Here is a 23,565-nt window from a genome sequence, read left to right on the forward strand (position 1 = left end):
ATACTTTCTGAATGCTTTCTGAATGCACTATATATATCATGCATCATTGTATACCTAAAGCTACTGTCCAGACCTAGTTTAACAGTAATGCTTCCGTTCCTCTCCTTGCCCCATCCTGGGCTCCAACCAGGGAACCTCTGAACACATCAGCAACGGCCTCCCACCAAGCATCGTTACCTATCGCTCCAGAGCAAGGGAAACAAGGTCTCAGAGCGAGTGACGTCACCGATTGAAACGCTACTGGCGCACACCGGTTACGCTAGCTGTAAGGCAGCATTAACCCTAACCACCAGTCAGGAGAAACAAAGTCATCAATCAGGTTATCCAAGACTCCCACACAACACAGCAACCCACTGGTCAAGGTCCAGACACTATAGACCGAGACAGAGTAGCGAAATGCAAAATGAAAGGTTTGACTGTTTGTACATGTAAGATGTGTGTTTTGAGCTTGAGGTCTATGTGACTTCAATGCAGAGATGTGTTTTGTACTTGAGGTCTTCCAATGCACACCAGCAGACAGCAAGCCTGACAAATCAGACAAGATGAGATCTTTAACCAGTCTGTATGTGTGTCCACAGTGCGGCCGGAGGGGAGATCTTTAACCAGTGTGTAGCGGAGAGGGACGAGGCCTTCAAAGAGGAGGACGTTAAGAGGCTGTTGAGACAGATCCTAGAGGGAGTCTCCTTCCTCCACAGCAACAACGTGGTGCACCTGGACATCAAGGTCAGTCCCTGACCCCTGCTAGACGCTTGACCTTATTTTATTAGGATCCCCATTAGCTGTTACTCCTGTTACCCCATTAGCTGTTACAAAGGCAGAAGCTGCTCTTCCTGGGGTCCAACCTTTCATCAACGTACACCACGTCGCGAATAAAACATTCAGAGGAAGGCTGAATGGGGGGGGGGGGGGGTCGATTTCTTTGTCAAAATAAATCTGTGTAGCAGAAAAAGCCAGTTATCTGAACATATATACTGTACTTTCTATCTAGTTTTAGATGTTCAAGAGGTCCACATTTGAGTAATTAGTCAGATAAACTCATGGATACCATTGTGTTGTCTCTGCGTGCAGTTTGAAAGGAGTTGAAGGTAGTTTATGGATGCTAAGTAGGCCAAAATATCTCTTTAAAGATGGAAGCAAGCTTTTATACCGTGGTTTAGATCCTCTACCAAACATGCATGTAGTTAGTCCCCATTAGACCTCCTCTCTAATGCTGCTGTCCAGTTAGTCCACACTAAACCTCCTCTCTAATGCTGCTGTCCAGTTAGTCCCCACTAGACCTCCTCTCTAATGCTGCTGTCCAGTTAGTCCCCACTAGACATACTCTCTAATGCTGCTGTCCAGTTAGTCCCCACTAGACATACTCTCTAATGCTGCTGTCCAGTTAGTCCCCACGAGACCTCCTCTGTAATGCTGCTGTCCAGTTAGTCCCACTAGACCTCCTCTGTAATGCTGCTATCCAGTTAGTCCCACTAGACCTCCTCTAATGCTGCTGTACAGTTAGTCCCCACTAGACCTACTCTCTAATGCTGCTGTCCAGTTAGTCCCCACTAGACCTCCTCTCTAATGCTGCTCAGTTAATCCCCACTAGACCTCCTCTCTAATTCTGCTGTCCAGTTAGTCCCCACTATACCTCCTCTCTAATGCTGCTGTCCAGTTAGTACTCACTAGACCTCTCTAATGCTGCTGTCCAGTTAGTCCCCATTAGACCTCCTCTCTAATGCTGCTGTCCAGTTAATCCCCACTAGACCTCCTCTCTAATTCTGCTGTCCAGTTAGTCCCCACTAGACCTCCTCTCTAATGCTGCTGTCCAGTTAGTCCCCACTAGACCTCTCTAATTCTGCTGTCCAGTTAGTCCCCACTAGACCTCCTCTCTAATGCTGCTGTCCAGTTAGTCCCCACTATACCTCCTCTCTAATGCTGCTGTCCAGTTAGTCCCCACTAGACCTCCTCTCTAATGCTGCTGTCCAGTTAGTCCCCACTAGACCTCCTCTCTAATTCTGCTGTCCAGTTAGTCCACACTAGACCTCCTCTCTAATGCTGCTGTCCAGTTAGTCCCCATTAGACCTCCTCTCTAATGCTGCTGTCCAGTTAATCCCCACTAGACCTCCTCTCTAATTCTGCTGTCCAGTTAGTCCCCACTAGACCTCCTCTCTAATGCTGCTGTCCAGTTAGTCCCCACTATACCTCCTCTAATGCTGCTGTCCAGTTAGTCCCCACTAGACCTACTCTCTAATGCTGCTGTCCAGTTAGTCCCCACTAGACCACCTCTCTAATGCTGCTGTCCAGTTAGTCCCCACTAGACCTCCTCTCTAATGCTGCTGTCCAGTTTGTCCCCACTAGACATCCTCTCTAATGCTGCTGTACAGTTAGTCCCCACTATACCTCTCTAATGCTGCTGTAGTTAGTCCCCACTTGACCTCCTCTCTAATGCTGCTGTAGTTAGTCCCCACTAGAACTCCTCTCTAATGCTGCTGTAGTTAGTCCCCACTAGAACTCCCCTCTAATGCTGCTGTAGTTAGTCCCCACTAGACCACCTCTCTAATGCTGCTGTCCAGTTTGTCCCACTAGACCTCCTCTCTAATGCTGCTGTCCAGTTAGTCCCACTAGACCTCCTGTCTAATGTTGCTGTCCAGTTAGTCCCAACTAGACCTCCTGTCTAATGCTGCTGTAGTTAGTCCCCACTTGACCTCCTCTCTAATGCTGCTGTAGTTAGTCCCCACTAGACCTCCTCTCTAATGCTACTGTCCAGTTAGTCCCCACTAGACCTCCTCTCTAATGCTGCTGTCCAGTTAGTCCCACTAGACCTCCTCTCTAATGCTGCTGTCCAGTTAGTCCCCAGTAGATCTCGTCTCTAATGCTGCTGTCCAGTTTGTCCCCACTAGACATCCTCTCTAATGCTGCTGTACAGTTAGTCCCCACTATACCTCTCTAATGCTGCTGTAGTTAGTCCCCACTTGACCTCCTCTCTAATGCTGCTGTAGTTAGTCCCCACTAGAACTCCTCTCTAATGCTGCTGTAGTTAGTCCCCACTAGAACTCCCCTCTAATGCTGCTGTAGTTAGTCCCCACTAGACCACCTCTCTAATGCTGCTGTCCAGTTTGTCCCACTAGACCTCCTCTCTAATGCTGCTGTCCAGTTAGTCCCACTAGACCTCCTGTCTAATGTTGCTGTCCAGTTAGTCCCAACTAGACCTCCTGTCTAATGCTGCTGTAGTTAGTCCCCACTTGACCTCCTCTCTAATGCTGCTGTAGTTAGTCCCCACTAGACCTCCTCTCTAATGCTACTGTCCAGTTAGTCCCCACTAGACCTCCTCTCTAATGCTGCTGTCCAGTTAGTCCCACTAGACCTCCTCTCTAATGCTGCTGTCCAGTTAGTCCCCAGTAGATCTCGTCTCTAATGCTGCTGTCCAGTTAGTCCACACTAGACCTCCTCTCTAATGCTGCTGTCCAGTTAGTCTCCACTAGACCACGTCTCTAATGCTGCTGTCCAGTTTGTCCCCACTAGACCACCTCTCTAATGCTGCTGCCCAGTTAGTTCCACTAGACCTCCTCTCTAATGCTGCTGCCCAGTTAGTTCCACTAGACCTCCTCTCTAATTATGTTGTCCAGTTAATCCCCAGTAGATCTCCTCTCTAATGCTGTTGTCCAGTTAGTCCCCACTAGACCTACTCTCTAATGCTGCTGTCCAGTTAGTCCCCACTAGACCTCCTCTCTAATGCTGCTGTCCAGTTAGTCCCACTAGACCTCCTCTCTAATGCTGCTGTCCAGTTAGTCCCCAGTAGATCTCGTCTCTAATGCTGCTGTCCAGTTAGTCCACACTAGACCTCCTCTCTAATGCTGCTGCCCAGTTAGTTCCACTAGACCTCCTCTCTAATGCTGCTGCCCAGTTAGTTCCACTAGACCTCCTCTCTAATTATGTTGTCCAGTTAATCCCCAGTAGATCTCCTCTCTAATGCTGTTGTCCAGTTAGTCCCCACTAGACCTACTCTCTAATGCTGCTGTCCAGTTAGTCCCCACTAAACCTACTCTCTAATGCTGCTGTCCAGTTAGTCCCCACTATACCTACTCTCTAATGCTGCTGTCCAGTTAGTCCCCACTAGACCTCCTCTCTAATGCTGCTGTCCAGTTAGTCCCCACTAGACCTCCTCTCTAATGCTGCTGTCCAGTTAGTCCCCACAGGACCTCCTCTCTAATGTTGCTGTACAGTTAGTCCCCACTAGACCTCCTCTCTAATGCTGCTGTCCAGTTAGTCCCATTAGACCTACTCTCTAATGCTGCTGTCCAGTTAGTCCCCACTAGACCTACTCTCTAATGCTGCTGTACAGTTAGTCCCACTAGACCTCCTCTCTAATGCTGCTGTCCAGTTAGTCCCCACTAGACCTACTCTCTAATGCTGCTGTCCAGTTAGTCCCCACTAGACCTCCTCTCTAATGCTGCTGTCCAGTTAGTCCCCACAGGACCTCCTCTCTAATGCTGCTGTCCAGTTAATCCCCACTAGACCTCCTCTCTAATGCTGCTGTCCAGTTAGTCCCCACTAGACCTCCTCTCTAATGCTGCTGTCCAGTTAGTCCACACTAGACCTCCTCTCTAATGCTGTTGTCCATTTAGTCCCCACTAGACCTCCTCTCTAATGCTGCTGTACAGTTAATCCCCACTAGACCTATCTAATGCTGCTGTACAGTTAATCCCCACTAGACCTACTCTCTAATGCTGCTGTCCAGTTAGTCCCACTAGACCTCCTCTCTAATGCTGCTGTCCAGTTAGTCCCCACTAAACCTCCTCTCTAATGCTGCTGTCCAGTTAGTCCCCACTAAACCTCCTCTCTAATGCTGTTGTCCAGTTACTCCCCACTAGACCTCCTCTCTAATGCTGCTGTCCAGTTAGTCCCCACTAAACCTCCTCTCTAATGCTGCTGTCCAGTTAGTCCCCGCTAGACATCCTCTCTAATGCTTCTGTCCAGTTAGTCCCCGCTAGACATCCTCTCTAATGCTGCTGTCCAGTTAGTCCCAACTAGACCTCCTCTCTAATGCTGCTGTAGTTAGTCCCCACTTGACCTCCTCTCTAATGCTGCTGTAGTTAGTCCCCACTAGACCTCCTCTCTAATGCTGCTGTCCAGTTAGTACTCACTAGACCTCCTCTCTAATGCTGCTGTCCAGTTAGTCCCCACTAGACCTCCTCTCTAATGCTACTGTCCAGTTAGTCCCCACTAGACCTCCTCTCTAATGCTGCTGTCCAGTTAGTCCCACTAGACCTCCTCTCTAATGCTGCTGTCCAGTTAGTCCCCAGTAGATCTCCTCTCTAATGCTGCTGTCCAGTTAGTCCACACTAGACCTCCTCTCTAATGCTGCTGTCCAGTTAGTCCCCACTAGACCTCCTCTCTAATGCTGCTGTCCAGTTAGTCCCCACAGGACCTCCTCTCTAATGTTGCTGTACAGTTAGTCCCCACTAGACCTCCTCTCTAATGCTGCTGTCCAGTTAGTCCCATTAGACCTACTCTCTAATGCTGCTGTCCAGTTAGTCCCCACTAGACCTACTCTCTAATGCTGCTGTACAGTTAGTCCCACTAGACCTCCTCTCTAATGCTGCTGTCCAGTTAGTCCCCACTAGACCTACTCTCTAATGCTGCTGTCCAGTTAGTCCCCACTAGACCTCCTCTCTAATGCTGCTGTCCAGTTAGTCCCCACAGGACCTCCTCTCTAATGCTGCTGTCCAGTTAATCCCCACTAGACCTCCTCTCTAATGCTGCTGTCCAGTTAGTCCCCACTAGACCTCCTCTCTAATGCTGCTGTCCAGTTAGTCCACACTAGACCTCCTCTCTAATGCTGTTGTCCATTTAGTCCCCACTAGACCTCCTCTCTAATGCTGCTGTACAGTTAATCCCCACTAGACCTATCTAATGCTGCTGTACAGTTAATCCCCACTAGACCTACTCTCTAATGCTGCTGTCCAGTTAGTCCCACTAGACCTCCTCTCTAATGCTGCTGTCCAGTTAGTCCCCACTAAACCTCCTCTCTAATGCTGCTGTCCAGTTAGTCCCCACTAAACCTCCTCTCTAATGCTGTTGTCCAGTTACTCCCCACTAGACCTCCTCTCTAATGCTGCTGTCCAGTTAGTCCCCACTAAACCTCCTCTCTAATGCTGCTGTCCAGTTAGTCCCCGCTAGACATCCTCTCTAATGCTTCTGTCCAGTTAGTCCCCGCTAGACATCCTCTCTAATGCTGCTGTCCAGTTAGTCCCAACTAGACCTCCTCTCTAATGCTGCTGTAGTTAGTCCCCACTTGACCTCCTCTCTAATGCTGCTGTAGTTAGTCCCCACTAGACCTCCTCTCTAATGCTGCTGTCCAGTTAGTACTCACTAGACCTCCTCTCTAATGCTGCTGTCCAGTTAGTCCCCACTAGACCTCCTCTCTAATGCTACTGTCCAGTTAGTCCCCACTAGACCTCCTCTCTAATGCTGCTGTCCAGTTAGTCCCACTAGACCTCCTCTCTAATGCTGCTGTCCAGTTAGTCCCCAGTAGATCTCCTCTCTAATGCTGCTGTCCAGTTAGTCCACACTAGACCTCCTCTCTAATGCTGCTGTCCAGTTAGTCTCCACTAGACCACCTCTCTAATGCTGCTGTCCAGTTTGTCCCCACTAGACCACCTCTCTAATGCTGCTGCCCAGTTAGTTCCACTAGACCTCCTCTCTAATTATGTTGTCCAGTTAATCCCCACTAGACCTCCTCTCTAATGCTGCTGTCCAGTTAGTCCCCACAGGACCTCCTCTCTAATGCTGCTGTCCAGTTAATCCCCACTAGACCTCCTCTCTAATGCTGCTGTCCAGTTAGTCCCCACTAGACCTCCTCTCTAATGCTGCTGTCCAGTTAGTCCACACTAGACCTCCTCTCTAATGCTGTTGTCCATTTAGTCCCCACTAGACCTCCTCTCTAATGCTGCTGTACAGTTAATCCCCACTAGACCTATCTAATGCTGCTGTACAGTTAATCCCCACTAGACCTACTCTCTAATGCTGCTGTCCAGTTAGTCCCACTAGACCTCCTCTCTAATGCTGCTGTCCAGTTAGTCCCCACTAAACCTCCTCTCTAATGCTGCTGTCCAGTTAGTCCCCACTAAACCTCCTCTCTAATGCTGTTGTCCAGTTACTCCCCACTAGACCTCCTCTCTAATGCTGCTGTCCAGTTAGTCCCCACTAAACCTCCTCTCTAATGCTGCTGTCCAGTTAGTCCCCGCTAGACATCCTCTCTAATGCTTCTGTCCAGTTAGTCCCCGCTAGACATCCTCTCTAATGCTGCTGTCCAGTTAGTCCCAACTAGACCTCCTCTCTAATGCTGCTGTAGTTAGTCCCCACTTGACCTCCTCTCTAATGCTGCTGTAGTTAGTCCCCACTAGACCTCCTCTCTAATGCTGCTGTCCAGTTAGTACTCACTAGACCTCCTCTCTAATGCTGCTGTCCAGTTAGTCCCCACTAGACCTCCTCTCTAATGCTACTGTCCAGTTAGTCCCCACTAGACCTCCTCTCTAATGCTGCTGTCCAGTTAGTCCCACTAGACCTCCTCTCTAATGCTGCTGTCCAGTTAGTCCCCAGTAGATCTCCTCTCTAATGCTGCTGTCCAGTTAGTCCACACTAGACCTCCTCTCTAATGCTGCTGTCCAGTTAGTCTCCACTAGACCACCTCTCTAATGCTGCTGTCCAGTTTGTCCCCATTATACCTACTCTCTATTGCTGCTGTCCAGTTAGTCCCCACTAGACCTACTCTCTAATGCTGCTGTCCAGTTAGTCCCACTAGACCTCCTCTGTAATGCTGCTATCCAGTTAGTCCCACTAGACCTCCTCTAATGCTGCTGTCCAGTTAGTCCCCACTAGACCTACTCTCTAATGTTGCTGTACAGTTAGTCCCCACTAGACCTCCTCTCTAATGCTGCTGTCCAGTTAGTCCCATTAAACCTCCTCTCTAATGCTGTTGTCCAGTTACTCCCCACTAGACCTCCTCTCTAATGCTGCTGTCCAGTTAGTCCCCACTAAACCTCCTCTCTAATGCTGCTGTCCAGTTAGTCCCCGCTAGACATCCTCTCTAATGCTGCTGTACAGTTAGTTCCCACTAGACCTACTCTCTAATGCTGCTGTCCAGTTAGTCCCCACTAGACCTCCTCTCTAATGCTGCTGTCCAGTTAGTCCCCACTAGACCTCTCTAATGCTGCTGTCCAGTTAGTCCCCACTAGACCCCCTCTCTAATGCTGCTGTAGTTAGTCCCCACTAGACCTCCTCTCTAATGCTACTGTCCAGTTAGTCCCCACTAGACCTCCTCTCTAATGCTGCTGTCCAGTTAGTCCCACTAGATCTCCTCTCTAATGCTGTTGTACAGTTAGTCCCCAATAGACCTCCTCTCTAATGCTGCTGTCCAGTTAGTCCCCAATAGACCTCCTCTCTAATGCTGCTGTCCAGTTAGTCCCCACTTGACCTCCTCTCTAATGCTGCTGTCCAGTTAGTCCCCACTTGACCTCCTCTCTAATGCTGCTGTCCAGTTAGTCCCCACTAGACCTACTCTAATTTTGCTGTACAGTTAGTCCCCACTAGACCTACTCTAATTTTGCTGTACAGTTAGTCCCCAATAGACCTCCTCTCTAATGCTGCTGTCCAGTTAGTCCCCACTTGACCTCCTCTCTAATGCTGCTGTCCAGTTAGTCCCCACTTGACCTCCTCTCTAATGCTGCTGTACAGTTAGTCCCCACTAGACCTCCTCTCTAATGCTGCTGTCCAGTTAGTCCCATTAGACCTCCTCTCTAATGCTGCTGTAGTTAGTCCCCACTAGACCTCCTCTCTAATGCTACTGTCCAGTTAGTCCCCACTAGACCTCCTCTCTAATGCTGCTGTCCAGTTAGTCCCACTAGACCTCCTCTCTAATGCTGCTGTCCAGTTAGTCCCCAGTAGATCTCGTCTCTAATGCTGCTGTCCAGTTAGTCCACACTAGACCTCCTCTCTAATGCTGCTGTCCAGTTAGTCTCCACTAGACCACGTCTCTAATGCTGCTGTCCAGTTTGTCCCCACTAGACCACCTCTCTAATGCTGCTGCCCAGTTAGTTCCACTAGACCTCCTCTCTAATGCTGCTGCCCAGTTAGTTCCACTAGACCTCCACTCTAATTATGTTGTCCAGTTAATCCCCAGTAGATCTCCTCTCTAATGCTGTTGTCCAGTTAGTCCCCACTAGACCTACTCTCTAATGCTGCTGTCCAGTTAGTCCCCACTAGACCTCCTCTCTAATGCTGCTGTCCAGTTAGTCCCACTAGACCTCCTCTCTAATGCTGCTGTCCAGTTAGTCCCCAGTAGATCTCGTCTCTAATGCTGCTGTCCAGTTAGTCCACACTAGACCTCCTCTCTAATGCTGCTGTCCAGTTAGTCTCCACTAGACCACGTCTCTAATGCTGCTGTCCAGTTTGTCCCCACTAGACCACCTCTCTAATGCTGCTGCCCAGTTAGTTCCACTAGACCTCCTCTCTAATGCTGCTGCCCAGTTAGTTCCACTAGACCTCCTCTCTAATTATGTTGTCCAGTTAATCCCCAGTAGATCTCCTCTCTAATGCTGTTGTCCAGTTAGTCCCCACTAGACCTACTCTCTAATGCTGCTGTCCAGTTAGTCCCCACTAAACCTACTCTCTAATGCTGCTGTCCAGTTAGTCCCCACTATACCTACTCTCTAATGCTGCTGTCCAGTTAGTCCCCACTAGACCTCCTCTCTAATGCTGCTGTCCAGTTAGTCCCCACTAGACCTCCTCTCTAATGCTGCTGTCCAGTTAGTCCCCACAGGACCTCCTCTCTAATGTTGCTGTACAGTTAGTCCCCACTAGACCTCCTCTCTAATGCTGCTGTCCAGTTAGTCCCATTAGACCTACTCTCTAATGCTGCTGTCCAGTTAGTCCCCACTAGACCTACTCTCTAATGCTGCTGTACAGTTAGTCCCACTAGACCTCCTCTCTAATGCTGCTGTCCAGTTAGTCCCCACTAGACCTACTCTCTAATGCTGCTGTCCAGTTAGTCCCCACTAGACCTCCTCTCTAATGCTGCTGTCCAGTTAGTCCCCACAGGACCTCCTCTCTAATGCTGCTGTCCAGTTAATCCCCACTAGACCTCCTCTCTAATGCTGCTGTCCAGTTAGTCCCCACTAGACCTCCTCTCTAATGCTGCTGTCCAGTTAGTCCACACTAGACCTCCTCTCTAATGCTGTTGTCCATTTAGTCCCCACTAGACCTCCTCTCTAATGCTGCTGTACAGTTAATCCCCACTAGACCTATCTAATGCTGCTGTACAGTTAATCCCCACTAGACCTACTCTCTAATGCTGCTGTCCAGTTAGTCCCACTAGACCTCCTCTCTAATGCTGCTGTCCAGTTAGTCCCCACTAAACCTCCTCTCTAATGCTGCTGTCCAGTTAGTCCCCACTAAACCTCCTCTCTAATGCTGTTGTCCAGTTACTCCCCACTAGACCTCCTCTCTAATGCTGCTGTCCAGTTAGTCCCCACTAAACCTCCTCTCTAATGCTGCTGTCCAGTTAGTCCCCGCTAGACATCCTCTCTAATGCTTCTGTCCAGTTAGTCCCCGCTAGACATCCTCTCTAATGCTGCTGTCCAGTTAGTCCCAACTAGACCTCCTCTCTAATGCTGCTGTAGTTAGTCCCCACTTGACCTCCTCTCTAATGCTGCTGTAGTTAGTCCCCACTAGACCTCCTCTCTAATGCTGCTGTCCAGTTAGTACTCACTAGACCTCCTCTCTAATGCTGCTGTCCAGTTAGTCCCCACTAGACCTCCTCTCTAATGCTACTGTCCAGTTAGTCCCCACTAGACCTCCTCTCTAATGCTGCTGTCCAGTTAGTCCCACTAGACCTCCTCTCTAATGCTGCTGTCCAGTTAGTCCCCAGTAGATCTCCTCTCTAATGCTGCTGTCCAGTTAGTCCACACTAGACCTCCTCTCTAATGCTGCTGTCCAGTTAGTCCCCACTAGACCTCCTCTCTAATGCTGCTGTCCAGTTAGTCCCATTAGACCTACTCTCTAATGCTGCTGTCCAGTTAGTCCCCACTAGACCTACTCTCTAATGCTGCTGTACAGTTAGTCCCACTAGACCTCCTCTCTAATGCTGCTGTCCAGTTAGTCCCCACTAGACCTACTCTCTAATGCTGCTGTCGAGTTAGTCCCCACTAGACCTCCTCTCTAATGCTGCTGTCCAGTTAGTCCCCACAGGACCTCCTCTCTAATGCTGCTGTCCAGTTAATCCCCACTAGACCTCCTCTCTAATGCTGCTGTCCAGTTAGTCCCCACTAGACCTCCTCTCTAATGCTGCTGTCCAGTTAGTCCACACTAGACCTCCTCTCTAATGCTGTTGTCCATTTAGTCCCCACTAGACCTCCTCTCTAATGCTGCTGTACAGTTAATCCCCACTAGACCTATCTAATGCTGCTGTACAGTTAATCCCCACTAGACCTACTCTCTAATGCTGCTGTCCAGTTAGTCCCACTAGACCTCCTCTCTAATGCTGCTGTCCAGTTAGTCCCCACTAAACCTCCTCTCTAATGCTGCTGTCCAGTTAGTCCCCACTAAACCTCCTCTCTAATGCTGTTGTCCAGTTACTCCCCACTAGACCTCCTCTCTAATGCTGCTGTCCAGTTAGTCCCCACTAAACCTCCTCTCTAATGCTGCTGTCCAGTTAGTCCCCGCTAGACATCCTCTCTAATGCTTCTGTCCAGTTAGTCCCCGCTAGACATCCTCTCTAATGCTGCTGTCCAGTTAGTCCCAACTAGACCTCCTCTCTAATGCTGCTGTAGTTAGTCCCCACTTGACCTCCTCTCTAATGCTGCTGTCCAGTTAGTACTCACTAGACCTCCTCTCTAATGCTGCTGTCCAGTTAGTCCCCACTAGACCTCCTCTCTAATGCTACTGTCCAGTTAGTCCCCACTAGACCTCCTCTCTAATGCTGCTGTCCAGTTAGTCCCACTAGACCTCCTCTCTAATGCTGCTGTCCAGTTAGTCCCCAGTAGAGCTCCTCTCTAATGCTGCTGTCCAGTTAGTCCACACTAGACCTCCTCTCTAATGCTGCTGTCCAGTTAGTCTCCACTAGACCACCTCTCTAATGCTGCTGTCCAGTTTGTCCCCACTAGACCACCTCTCTAATGCTGCTGCCCAGTTAGTTCCACTAGACCTCCTCTCTAATTATGTTGTCCAGTTAATCCCCACTAGACCACCTCTCTAATGCTGCTGTCCAGTTAGTCCCCACAGGACCTCCTCTCTAATGCTGCTGTCCAGTTAATCCCCACTAGACCTCCTCTCTAATGCTGCTGTCCAGTTAGTCCCCACTAGACCTCCTCTCTAATGCTGCTGTCCAGTTAGTCCACACTAGACCTCCTCTCTAATGCTGTTGTCCATTTAGTCCCCACTAGACCTCCTCTCTAATGCTGCTGTACAGTTAATCCCCACTAGACCTATCTAATGCTGCTGTACAGTTAATCCCCACTAGACCTACTCTCTAATGCTGCTGTCCAGTTAGTCCCACTAGACCTCCTCTCTAATGCTGCTGTCCAGTTAGTCCCCACTAAACCTCCTCTCTAATGCTGCTGTCCAGTTAGTCCCCACTAAACCTCCTCTCTAGTGCTGTTGTCCAGTTACTCCCCACTAGACCTCCTCTCTAATGCTGCTGTCCAGTTAGTCCCCACTAAACCTCCTCTCTAATGCTGCTGTCCAGTTAGTCCCCGCTAGACATCCTCTCTAATGCTTCTGTCCAGTTAGTCCCCGCTAGACATCCTCTCTAATGCTGCTGTCCAGTTAGTCCCAACTAGACCTCCTCTCTAATGCTGCTGTAGTTAGTCCCCACTTGACCTCCTCTCTAATGCTGCTGTAGTTAGTCCCCACTAGACCTCCTCTCTAATGCTGCTGTCCAGTTAGTACTCACTAGACCTCCTCTCTAATGCTGCTGTCCAGTTAGTCCCCACTAGACCTCCTCTCTAATGCTACTGTCCAGTTAGTCCCCACTAGACCTCCTCTCTAATGCTGCTGTCCAGTTAGTCCCACTAGACCTCCTCTCTAATGCTGCTGTCCAGTTAGTCCCCAGTAGATCTCCTCTCTAATGCTGCTGTCCAGTTAGTCCACACTAGACCTCCTCTCTAATGCTGCTGTCCAGTTAGTCTCCACTAGACCACCTCTCTAATGCTGCTGTCCAGTTTGTCCCCACTAGACCACCTCTCTAATGCTGCTGCCCAGTTAGTTCCACTAGACCTTCTCTCTAATTATGTTGTCCAGTTAATCCCCACTAGATCTCCTCTCTAATGCTGTTGTCCAGTTAGTCCCCACTAGACCTACTCTCTAATGCTGCTGTCCAGTTATCCCCACTAAACCTACTCTCTAATGCTGCTGTCCAGTTAGTCCCCACTATACCTACTCTCTAATGCTGCTGTCCAGTTAGTCCCCACTAGACCTCCTCTCTAATGCTGCTGTCCAGTTAGTCCCATTAGACCTCCTCTTTAATGCTGCTGTCCAGTTAGTCCCCACGAGACCTCCTCTCTAATGCTGCTGTAGTTAGTCCCCACTAGACCTCCTCTCTAATGCTGCTGTCCAGTTAGTCCCATTATACCTACTCTCTATTGCTGCTGTCCAGTTAGTCCCCACTAGACCTACTCTCTAATGCTGCTGTCCAGTTAGTCCCACTAGACCTCCTCTGTAATGCTGCTATCCAGTTAGTCCCACTAGACCTCCTCTAATGCTGCTGTCCAGTTAGTCCCCACTAGACCTACTCTCTAATGTTGCTGTACAGTTAGTCCCCACTAGACCTCCTCTCTAATGCTGCTGTCCAGTTAGTCCCATTAAACCTCCTCTCTAATGCTGTTGTCCAGTTACTCCCCACTAGACCTCCTCTCTAATGCTGCTGTCCAGTTAGTCCCCACTAAACCTCCTCTCTAATGCTGCTGTCCAGTTAGTCCCCGCTAGACATCCTCTCTAATGCTGCTGTACAGTTAGTCCCCACTAGACCTACTCTCTAATGCTGCTGTCCAGTTAGTCCCCACTAGACCCCCTCTCTAATGCTGCTGTAGTTAGTCCCCACTAGACCTCCTCTCTAATGCTACTGTCCAGTTAGTCCCCACTAGACCTCCTCTCTAATGCTGCTGTCCAGTTAGTCCCACTAGATCTCCTCTCTAATGCTGTTGTACAGTTAGTCCCCAATAGACCTCCTCTCTAATGCTGCTGTCCAGTTAGTCCCCAATAGACCTCCTCTCTAATGCTGCTGTCCAGTTAGTCCCCACTTGACCTCCTCTCTAATGCTGCTGTCCAGTTAGTCCCCACTTGACCTCCTCTCTAATGCTGCTGTCCAGTTAGTCCCCACTAGACCTACTCTAATTTTGCTGTACAGTTAGTCCCCACTAGACCTACTCTAATTTTGCTGTACAGTTAGTCCCCAATAGACCTCCTCTCTAATGCTGCTGTCCAGTTAGTCCCCACTTGACCTCCTCTCTAATGCTGCTGTCCAGTTAGTCCCCACTTGACCTCCTCTCTAATGCTGCTGTACAGTTAGTCCCCACTAGACCTCCTCTCTAATGCTGCTGTCCAGTTAGTCCCCACTAGACCTACTCTAATTTTGCTGTACAGTTAGTCCCCACTAGACATCCTCTCTAATGCTGCTGTCCAGTTAGTCCCCACTAGACCTCCTCTCTAATGCTGCTGTCCAGTTAGTCCCCACTAGACCTCCTCTCTAATGCTGCTGTCCAGTTAGTCCCCACTAGACCTACTCTAATTTTGCTGTACAGTTAGTCCCCACTAGACCTCCTCTCTAATGCTGCTGTCCAGTTAGTCCCCACTAGACCTCCTCTCTAATGCTGCTGTCCAGTTAGTCCCCACTAGACCTCCTCTCTAATGCTGCTGTAGTTAGTCCCCACTAGACCTCCTCTCTTATGCTGCTGTCCAGTTAGTCCCCACTAGACCTCCTCTCTGATGCTGCTTTCCAGTTAGTCCCCACTAGACCTCCTCTCTGATGCTGCTTTCCAGTTAGTCCCCACTAGACCTCCTCTCTAATGCTGCTGTCCAGTTAGTCCCCACTAGACCTCCTCTCTAATGCTGCTGTCCAGTTAGTCCCCACTAGACCTCCTCTCTAATGCTGCTGTCACGCTGCTCTTCTCTCCAGCCCCAAAACATTCTGTTGACCTGCGATGCTCCTCTGGGGGACATCAAGATTGTGGACTTTGGTCTGTCCAGGATGGTGAGCAGCAGTCAGGAGCTCAGAGAGATCATGGGGACCCCGGAGTATGTGGGTGAGTAGAGCAGCGAACACACAACCCCTGACCTGACCGGCGGCCATGTTGTTATGACCATCATGGTCACTCCAAGTCTTCAGAGGGATAGTTAAAAAGTCATATTTTCTTTTGCAGCTCCAGAAATCCTTAATTACGAACCAATTAGCACAGCAACAGACATGTGGTAAGTGACCTTTCACAGTATCTTAGTGCAGTTGTTCTTAAACCTCTCCTCGGGACCTTCAGACATTCCAGGTACTTTATATATTCCAGAGCTAGCACACCTGATTCAACGGGTCAACTTGACTAGATGGATCAGGTGAGCTAGTTCAGAGCTACATCAAAATTGTGAAACGTTGAAGAGGTTTGAGAACCATTGTCTTTGTTCAACAGTATGTGGTATGGCTTGTGATTGTTTTATCCAATAGCTTCTTTGAGACAGCGAGAGATACAATGGAAAACTTCACGTGTAAGAAAACAGAACCATTCCCTAGATGGGCTTTTAAAATCATAAGTTTATCTTAGAGAGAAAATCTTCAGCTCATTTCTAGTGGCTGTATATACACTATATATACAAAACTATGTGGACAACGCTACAAATTTGTGGATTTGGCTATTATAGCCACACCCGTTGGTAACAGGTGTATAAAATCAAGCACACATCCATGCAATCTCCATAGACAAACATTGGCAGTAGAATGGCCGGTACTGAAGAGATCAGTGACTCTCAACGTGGCACCGTTATAGGATGCCACCTTTCCAACAAGTCAGTTTGTCAAATGTCTGCCCCGCTAGAGCTGTCCCGGCCAACTGTAAGTGATGTTCTAGTGAAGTGGAAATGTCTAGGAGCAACAACGGCTCAGCCATGAAGTGGTAGGCTACACAAGCTCACATAACGGGACCACCGAGTGTTGAAGTGCGTAGTAGAGGTCGACTGATTAATCGGAATAGCATGGTTGGTTGAGAGCCGATAAGACAGCAGCCCTCCCCTCCAGCGCCATTATAATCAAGTTCTCTCTCTCTGGAGTAGAGGTCGACCGATTAATTAGGGCCGATTTCAAGTTTTCATAACAATTGATAATCGTCATTTTTGGACACCGTTCATGGCCGATTACATTGCACTCCACGAGGAGACTGCGTGGCAGGCTGACTACCTGTTATGCGAGTGCATGTAACAGGAATATTTAGATTTATGGATGCCACCCGTTAGATAAAATACGGAACGGTTCCGTATTTCACTGAAAGAATAAATGTTTTGTTTTCGAAATGATAGTTCCCGGATTTTACCATGTTATTAATGACCTAAGGCTTGTATTTCTGTGTGTTGTTATGTTATAATTAAGTCTATGATTTGATATTTGATAGAGCAGTATGACTGAGCGGTGGTAGGCAGCAGTAGGCTCGTAAGCATTCATTCAAACAGCATTTTCGTGCATTTGCCAGCAGCTCTTTATGATAGGCTTGAAGCTGTTTATGACTTCAAGCCTATCAGCCTAATGGCTGGTGTAACCGATGTGAAATGGCTAGCTAGTTAGTGGGGTGCGTGCTAATAGCGTTTCAGTCGGTGATGTAACTCGCTCTGAGACCTTGATATAGTTGTCTAGGGCCGCGGCTTTTGTGGAGCGATGGATAACGATGCTTCGAGGGTGGCTGTTGTCGATGTGTTCCCTGTTCGAGCCCAGGTAGGGGCGAGGAGAGGGACGGAAGCTATACTATTACACTGGCAATACTAAAGTGCCTATAAGAACATCTAATAGTCAAAGGTATATGAAATACAAATGGTATCGAGAGAAATTGTCCTATAATTCCTATAATAAATACAACCTAAAACTTCTTAAGTGAGAATATTTAAGACTCATGTTAAAAGGAACCACCAGCTTTCATATGTTCTCATGTTCTGAGTAAGGAACTTAAACGTTAGCTTTATTACTTGGCACATACTGCACTTTTACTTTCTTCTCGAACACTTTGTTTTTGCATTATTTAAACCCAATTGAACATGTTTCATTCTTTATTTGAGGCATTATATTAAGTTAAAATAAAAGTGTTCATTCAGTATTGTTGTAATTGTCATTATTACAAATAAATAAATTGGCCGAATAATCGGTATCGGCTTTTTTGGTCCTTCAATAATCGGTATTGGTATCAGCGTTGAAAAATCATAATTGGTCGACCTCTAGTGCATAAAGTGTAAAAGCCGTCTGTCCTCGGTTGCAACACTCACTACAGAGTTCCAAATTGTCTCTGGAAGCAACGCCAGCACAAGAACTGTTAGTCAGGAGCTTCATGAAATGGGTTTTCATGGCCGAGCAGTCGTACACAAGCCTAGGATCACCGTGCACAATGCCAAGCATCGGCTGGAGTGGCGTAAAGCTCACCACCATTGGACTCTGGAGCAGTGGAAACACGTTCTCTGGAGTGATGAGTCACGCTTCACCATTTGGCAGTCCGACGGACGAATCTGGATTTGGCGGATGCCAGGAGAACGCTACCTGCCCAAAATTCCTAGTGCCAACTGTACATTTTGGTGGAGGAGGAATAATGGTCTGGGGCTGTTTTTCATGGTTCAGGTTAAGCCCGCTTAGTTCCAGTGAAGGGAAATCTTAACCCTACAGCATACAATGACATTCTAGATCATTCTGCTTCCAACTTTGTGGCAACAGTTTAGGGAAGGCCCTTTCCTGTTTCAGCATGACAATGGTTTGTCGAGATTGGTGTGGAAGAACTTGACTGGCCTGCACAAAGCCCTGACCTCAACCCCATCAAAAACCTTTCGGATGAATTGGAATTCCGACTGCGAGCCTGGCCTGGTCACCCAACATCAGTGCCCGACCTCACTAACGCTCTTGTGGCTGAATGGAAGCAAGTCCCCGCAGCAATGTTCCAACATCTAGTGGAAAGCCTTCCCAGAAGAGTAGAGGCTGTTACAGCAGCAACAGGGGACCAACTCCATATTAATGCCCATGATTCTGGAATGAGATGTTCTACGAGCATTGGGGTGTCCATATACTTTTGGTCATGTAGTGTATATATATATCTTTCTAACTGTTTGTCACTGTATGTATCTGCCAGGAGTATTGGGGTGCTGACCTACGTGATGCTGACAGGTACCTCTCCCTTTCTGGGGGAGGACAAGCAGGAGACCTTCCTCAACATCTCCCAGATCAACGTCAGTTACCAGGAGGACGAGCTGGAGCATTTAGACCAGGCCGCCATCGCCTTCATCAAGCTCCTGCTCGTCAAAGAATCCCAGTGAGTAATGTGGAGGGGAGGGGGTTCTAAGCTGACATATGGAATTGTTTTAAGAAGGTCATACAATGGATCATTTAGCTATTTGATTTAGAATTCAGAATTGTAGGTATAAAAAAAAAATCTTTATTTAACAAGTATTTGATCAAATATTGAATTTGGCATTTACTACTGTAACCCAAAGAAACACATTGAATAACATTCATAAATGCAAAAAAATGCAGTCAAAAAAATGTCATAAGGAATAAGGTTTGGAAGTGTCTGTCCTATATCTAAGAGATACACATTCAACCCCTTATTTTTGTTAGCACAAAACGTGCACATGCCATTCATGTGTACCTTTAGACGAGTCGTAGAGCAAAACAAAGAACAGTCTTGAAGGAGTTCCCACATATGCTTTGTTGGCTGCTATTCCTTCACTCTGCGGTCCAACTCATCCCAAACCATCTCAATTGAGTTACGTTCGGGTGATTGTGGAGGCCAGGTCATCTGATGCAGCACTCCATCACTCTCCTTCTTGGTCAAATAGCCCTTACACAGCCTGGAGGTGAGTTCGGTCATTGTACTGTTGAAAAACAAATGATAGTCCCACTAAGCCCAAACCAGATGGGATGGTGTATTGCTGTTGTAGCTATGCTGGTTAAGTGTGCCTTGAATTCTAAATAAATCACTGACAGTGTCACCAGCAAAGCATCACACCTCCTCCTCCATGCTTCACGGTGAGAACAACACATGCGGAGAGCATCCGTTCATCTAATATGCGTCTCACAAAGACATTTTATTTATTTATTTTATTTATCCGTTATTTTACCAGGTAAGTTGACTGAGAACACGTTCTCATTTGCAGCAACGACCTGGGGAATAGTTACAGGGGAGAGGAGGGGGATGAATGAGCCAATTGTAAATTGGAGATTATTAGGTGACCGTGATGGTTTGAGGGCCAGATTGGGAATTTAGCCAGGACACCGGGGTTAACACCCCTACTCTTACGATAAGTGCCATGGGATCATGGCGGTTGTAACCAAAAATCTCAAATTTGGACTCATCAGACCAAAGGACAGATTTCCACCGGTCTTCTTCTTGTTGGTGTCCTTTGGAGTGGTTTCTTTGCAGCAATTCAACCATGAAGGCCTGATTCACGCAGTCTCCTCTGAACAGTTGATGTTGAGATGTCGGAAATTGAACTCCATTAAGCATTTATTTGGTCTGCAATCTGAGGTGCAGTTAATTGCCGATATCTGAGGCTGGTCACTCGAATTAACTTATTCTCTGCAGCAGAGGTAACTCTGGGTCGTCCTTTCCTGTGGTGGTCCTCATGAGAGACAGTTTCATCACAGCTCTTGATGGTTTTTATGACTACACTTGAAGAAACGTTCAAAGTCCTTGAAATGTTCCGGATTGACTGACCTTCATGTCTTAAAGTAATGATGGACTGTAATTTCTCTTTGCGAGCGGTTCTTGACATAATATGGACTAGGTATTTTACCAAATAGGACTATATTCTGTATACCAGTCCTACCTTGTAACAACACAACTGATTGGCCCAAACGCATTAAGGAAAGAAATTCCACAAATTACCTTTTAACAAGGCACACCTGTTAATTGAAATGCATTCCAGGGGACTACCTCATAAAGGTGGTTGAGAGAATGCCAAGAGTGTGCAAAGCTGTAATCAAGGCGAAGGGTGGCTACTTTGAATAATCTCAAATATAAAATACATTTGATTTGTTTAACACTTTTTTGGTTACTACATTATTCCATATTTGTTATTTCATAGTTTTGATGTCTTCACTATTATTCTACAATGTAGACTTCCAGACCACAAACATCTATTCTATATACAGTAGGATAGGCCCCTTGGGGAATCAAATCCACATAATTTGTATTGAATGTGCCATACTCGGTCAAACCAACCAAGCCAGTGGAGAAGGTGAATATGGGGGTAAAGGTTTCCAATGATTCCCTGGCCTCACACAGTCCTTTCTCCCAACAGGAACCGTGCCACGGCAGAAGAGTGCCTGCAGCACCAGTGGCTCCAGCCAAAAGAGAAAAGGGAAGCCGAGGCGACAGTAGAGGTGAAAGAGACTATAAGCCCCACCAAGTGCACCTCTGAGCCAGCCAGCCCCGAGAGCCCCATCAGGGGGGAGGAGGAGGAAGGCCCCGAAACGGAGGAACTGATCGTGATGGCGGCCTACACACTGGGCCAGTGCCGCCAGTCAACAGACAAGGAGGTCATGACCCCCGACCAGAAGGCCATCTCCAAACGCTTCAAGTTCGAGGAGCCCTTCAGCGCCCTCCAAGAGGTTCCTGGAGAATTCATCTACTGAAGGACTCACACACACACACACATCTCATCCTCTACACTAGGTGGTCCTGGAGAGCTAGTGGTGGTGTTGGGTCTCCCTTCTGCCCTTCACTGACACACCAGATAATTCAAATCGTCACGGCCCTGATTAGTTGCTTAGTAGAATCAGGTGCATTAGTGATGGGTTGGAGCCAAAGCCTGCACCAACCAGTAGCTAACAAAGAACCTGGGTGGAAAAACTCCTGCTCTTACATCTAGGGAAAAGCAGTTAAAAACATTGCACTTACAAACCACAAGAAACATCTCACACTTTTCTAACCCACCTCACGGTCTGAATTCGTAAAGAAAAAACTGTTTTTTTTGTCCCTTTTTCATAAACATCCTGACGTTTCTCTAGACTAAGCCTTGTTGTGACGTTATTCCAGACTAAGCCTTGTTGTGACGTTATTCTAGACTAAGCCTTGTGGTGACGTTATTCCAGACTAAGCCTTGTTGTGATGTTACTCCAGACTGAGCCTTGTTGTGATGTTACTCCAGACTAAGCCTTGTTGTGATATTACTCCAGACTGAGCCTTGTTGTGACGTTATTCCAGACTAAGCCTTGTGGTGACGTTATTCCAGACTAAGCCTTGTTGTGACGTTATTCCAGACTGAGCCTTGTTGTGACATTACTCCAGACTAAGCCTTGTTGTGACGTTATTCCAGACTAATCCTTGTTGTGACGTTATTCCAGACTGAGCCTTGTTGTGACGTTATTCCAGACTAAGCCTTGTTGTGACGTTATTCCAGACTAAGCCTTGTTGTGACGTTATTCCAGACTGAGCCTTGTTGTAATGTTACTCCAGACTAAGCCTTGACGCTACTCCAGACTAAGCCTTGTTGTAATGTTACTCCAGACTAAGCCTTGTTTTGAAGTTACTCTAGACTAAGCCTTGTTGTGACGTTTCTCCAGACTGAGCCTTGTTGTGACGTTACTCCAGACTGAGCCTTGTTGTGACGTTTCTCCAGACTGAGCCTTGTTATGACGTTTCTCCAGACTGAGCCTTGTTGTGACGTTTCTCCAAACTAAGCCTTGTTGTGATGCTTTATTTACTTTTTCTTTGGTGCCTTGCTGGGAGAATTAGAGATGGAATTGAATCTTTTTTGTCCATGTTTTGTCTGCCTTGTATTTTCTTTATGTTTAAGGTTATAGATATCTTCTGTACGGGGAAAGGGGGGGTTAATTATATATATATATATAAAACGTTATGTTGATTTAAGAGTACGTCTCGAAATAATTCTGTTGAAAAAGCCATTGCACACGTTTGACCCAGAACTGAAAACATCCCATGCATCTCATATATGCATCTCAAATAATTGACACTTGTATATGCAGAGAGCGCTTGGTTTTCTTTCCTAATTCCCAAATAATAGGCATAGTCTCCATCAAACAAGAAGCTTCTTATTATGGGATGTTCTACTGTAAATAAAGATATATCTCTTAAACCTTTTTCTGACTACCATTTGTTGGTGCCCCGCTCCCCCCTGAGTGCCCCGCTCCCCCCTGAGTGCCCCGCTCCCCCCTGAGTGCCCCGCTCCCCCCTGAGTGCCCCGCTCCCCCCTGAGTGCCCCGCTCCCCCCTGAGTGCCCCGCTCCCCCCTGAGTGCCCCGCTCCCCCTGAGTGCCCCGCTCCCCCCTGAGTGCCCCGCTCCCCCCTGAGTGCCCCGCTCCCCCCTGAGTGCCCCGCTCCCCCCTGAGTGCCCCGCTCCCCCCTGAGTGCCCCGCTCCCCCCTGAGTGCCCCGCTCCCCCCTGAGTGCCCCGCTCCCCCCTGAGTGCCCCGCTCCCCCCTGAGTGCCCCGCTCCCCCCTGAGTGCCCCGCTCCCCCCTGAGTGCCCCGCTCCCCCCTGAGTGCCCCGCTCCCCCCTGAGTGCCCCGCTCCCCCCTGAGTGCCCCGCTCCCCCCTGAGTGCCCCGCTCCCCCCTGAGTGCCCCGCTCCCCCCTGAGTGCCCCGCTCCCCCCTGAGTGCCCCGCTCCCCCCTGAGTGCCCCGCTCCCCCCTGAGTGCCCCGCTCCCCCCTGAGTGCCCCGCTCCCCCCTGAGTGCCCCGCTCCCCCCTGAGTGCCCCGCTCCCCCCTGAGTGCCCCGCTCCCCCCTGAGTGCCCCGCTCTCCCCTGAGTGCCCCGCTCTCCCCTGAGTGCCCCGCTCTCCCCTGAGTTCCCCGCTCTCCCCTGAGTTCCCCGCTCTCCCCTGAGTTCCCCGCTCTCCCCTGAGTTCCCCGCTCTCCCCTGAGTTCCCCGCTCTCCCCTGAGTTCCCCGCTCTCCCCTGAGTTCCCCGCTCTCCCCTGAGTTCCCCGCTCTCCCCTGAGTTCCCCGCTCTCCCCTGAGTTCCCCGCTCTCCCCTGAGTGCCCCGCTCTCCCCTGAGTTCCCCGCTCTCCCCTGGGTGAGGTGAAGCAAAGCATCAGTGATGCCCCATTAGCCATTCATATACAGCTGTTAAGAAGACTACTCTAGCCTTGCAGGTCCTCTCCTCCTCTGTCTCCTTGTCCATCTCTCACCATCCACATCTGATGTTAAGGCTTCTTTTAATAACACCCAATGATCATTAGGAAGAAGTTATTGAGTCAGCAATTTAGATTTAAAACATTTTCCAGTAGTCCATTGAGTAAGTAATGTCTTTGGTGCACCTAAAAGAACATACAGAATTGTGACATCCTTTACAATATATGGGTCTGGGTAGAGAATTATAAATTATATTTGTCAGGAACACAATA

At 48.5% G+C, this 23,565-nt stretch overlaps 1 protein-coding gene across 2 annotated transcripts in view; it reads left to right on the plus strand.

Annotated features, from left to right (window-relative positions):
• Positions 1-22,299, plus strand: part of LOC110535202 (serine/threonine-protein kinase 17A) — a 60,138-nt gene extending 37,839 nt beyond the window's left edge. For both annotated transcript variants that reach the window (XM_036934748.2, XM_036934749.2), the window contains 5 exons: positions 579-723; positions 15,152-15,278; positions 15,396-15,444; positions 18,333-18,512; positions 20,503-22,299. In XM_036934748.2, coding sequence (XP_036790643.1) covers positions 579-723; positions 15,152-15,278; positions 15,396-15,444; positions 18,333-18,512; positions 20,503-20,836 — 835 coding nt within the window. In that variant the 3' untranslated portion in view covers positions 20,837-22,299. The remainder of the gene's footprint in view (positions 1-578; positions 724-15,151; positions 15,279-15,395; positions 15,445-18,332; positions 18,513-20,502) is intronic.
• Positions 22,300-23,565: the final 1,266 nt, after the last annotated feature.

The sequence above is a fragment of the Oncorhynchus mykiss genome, chromosome 11 (genome assembly GCF_057628025.1).
Source record: "Oncorhynchus mykiss isolate SJ-2025 chromosome 11, ASM5762802v1, whole genome shotgun sequence".
NCBI lineage: Eukaryota > Metazoa > Chordata > Actinopteri > Salmoniformes > Salmonidae > Oncorhynchus > Oncorhynchus mykiss.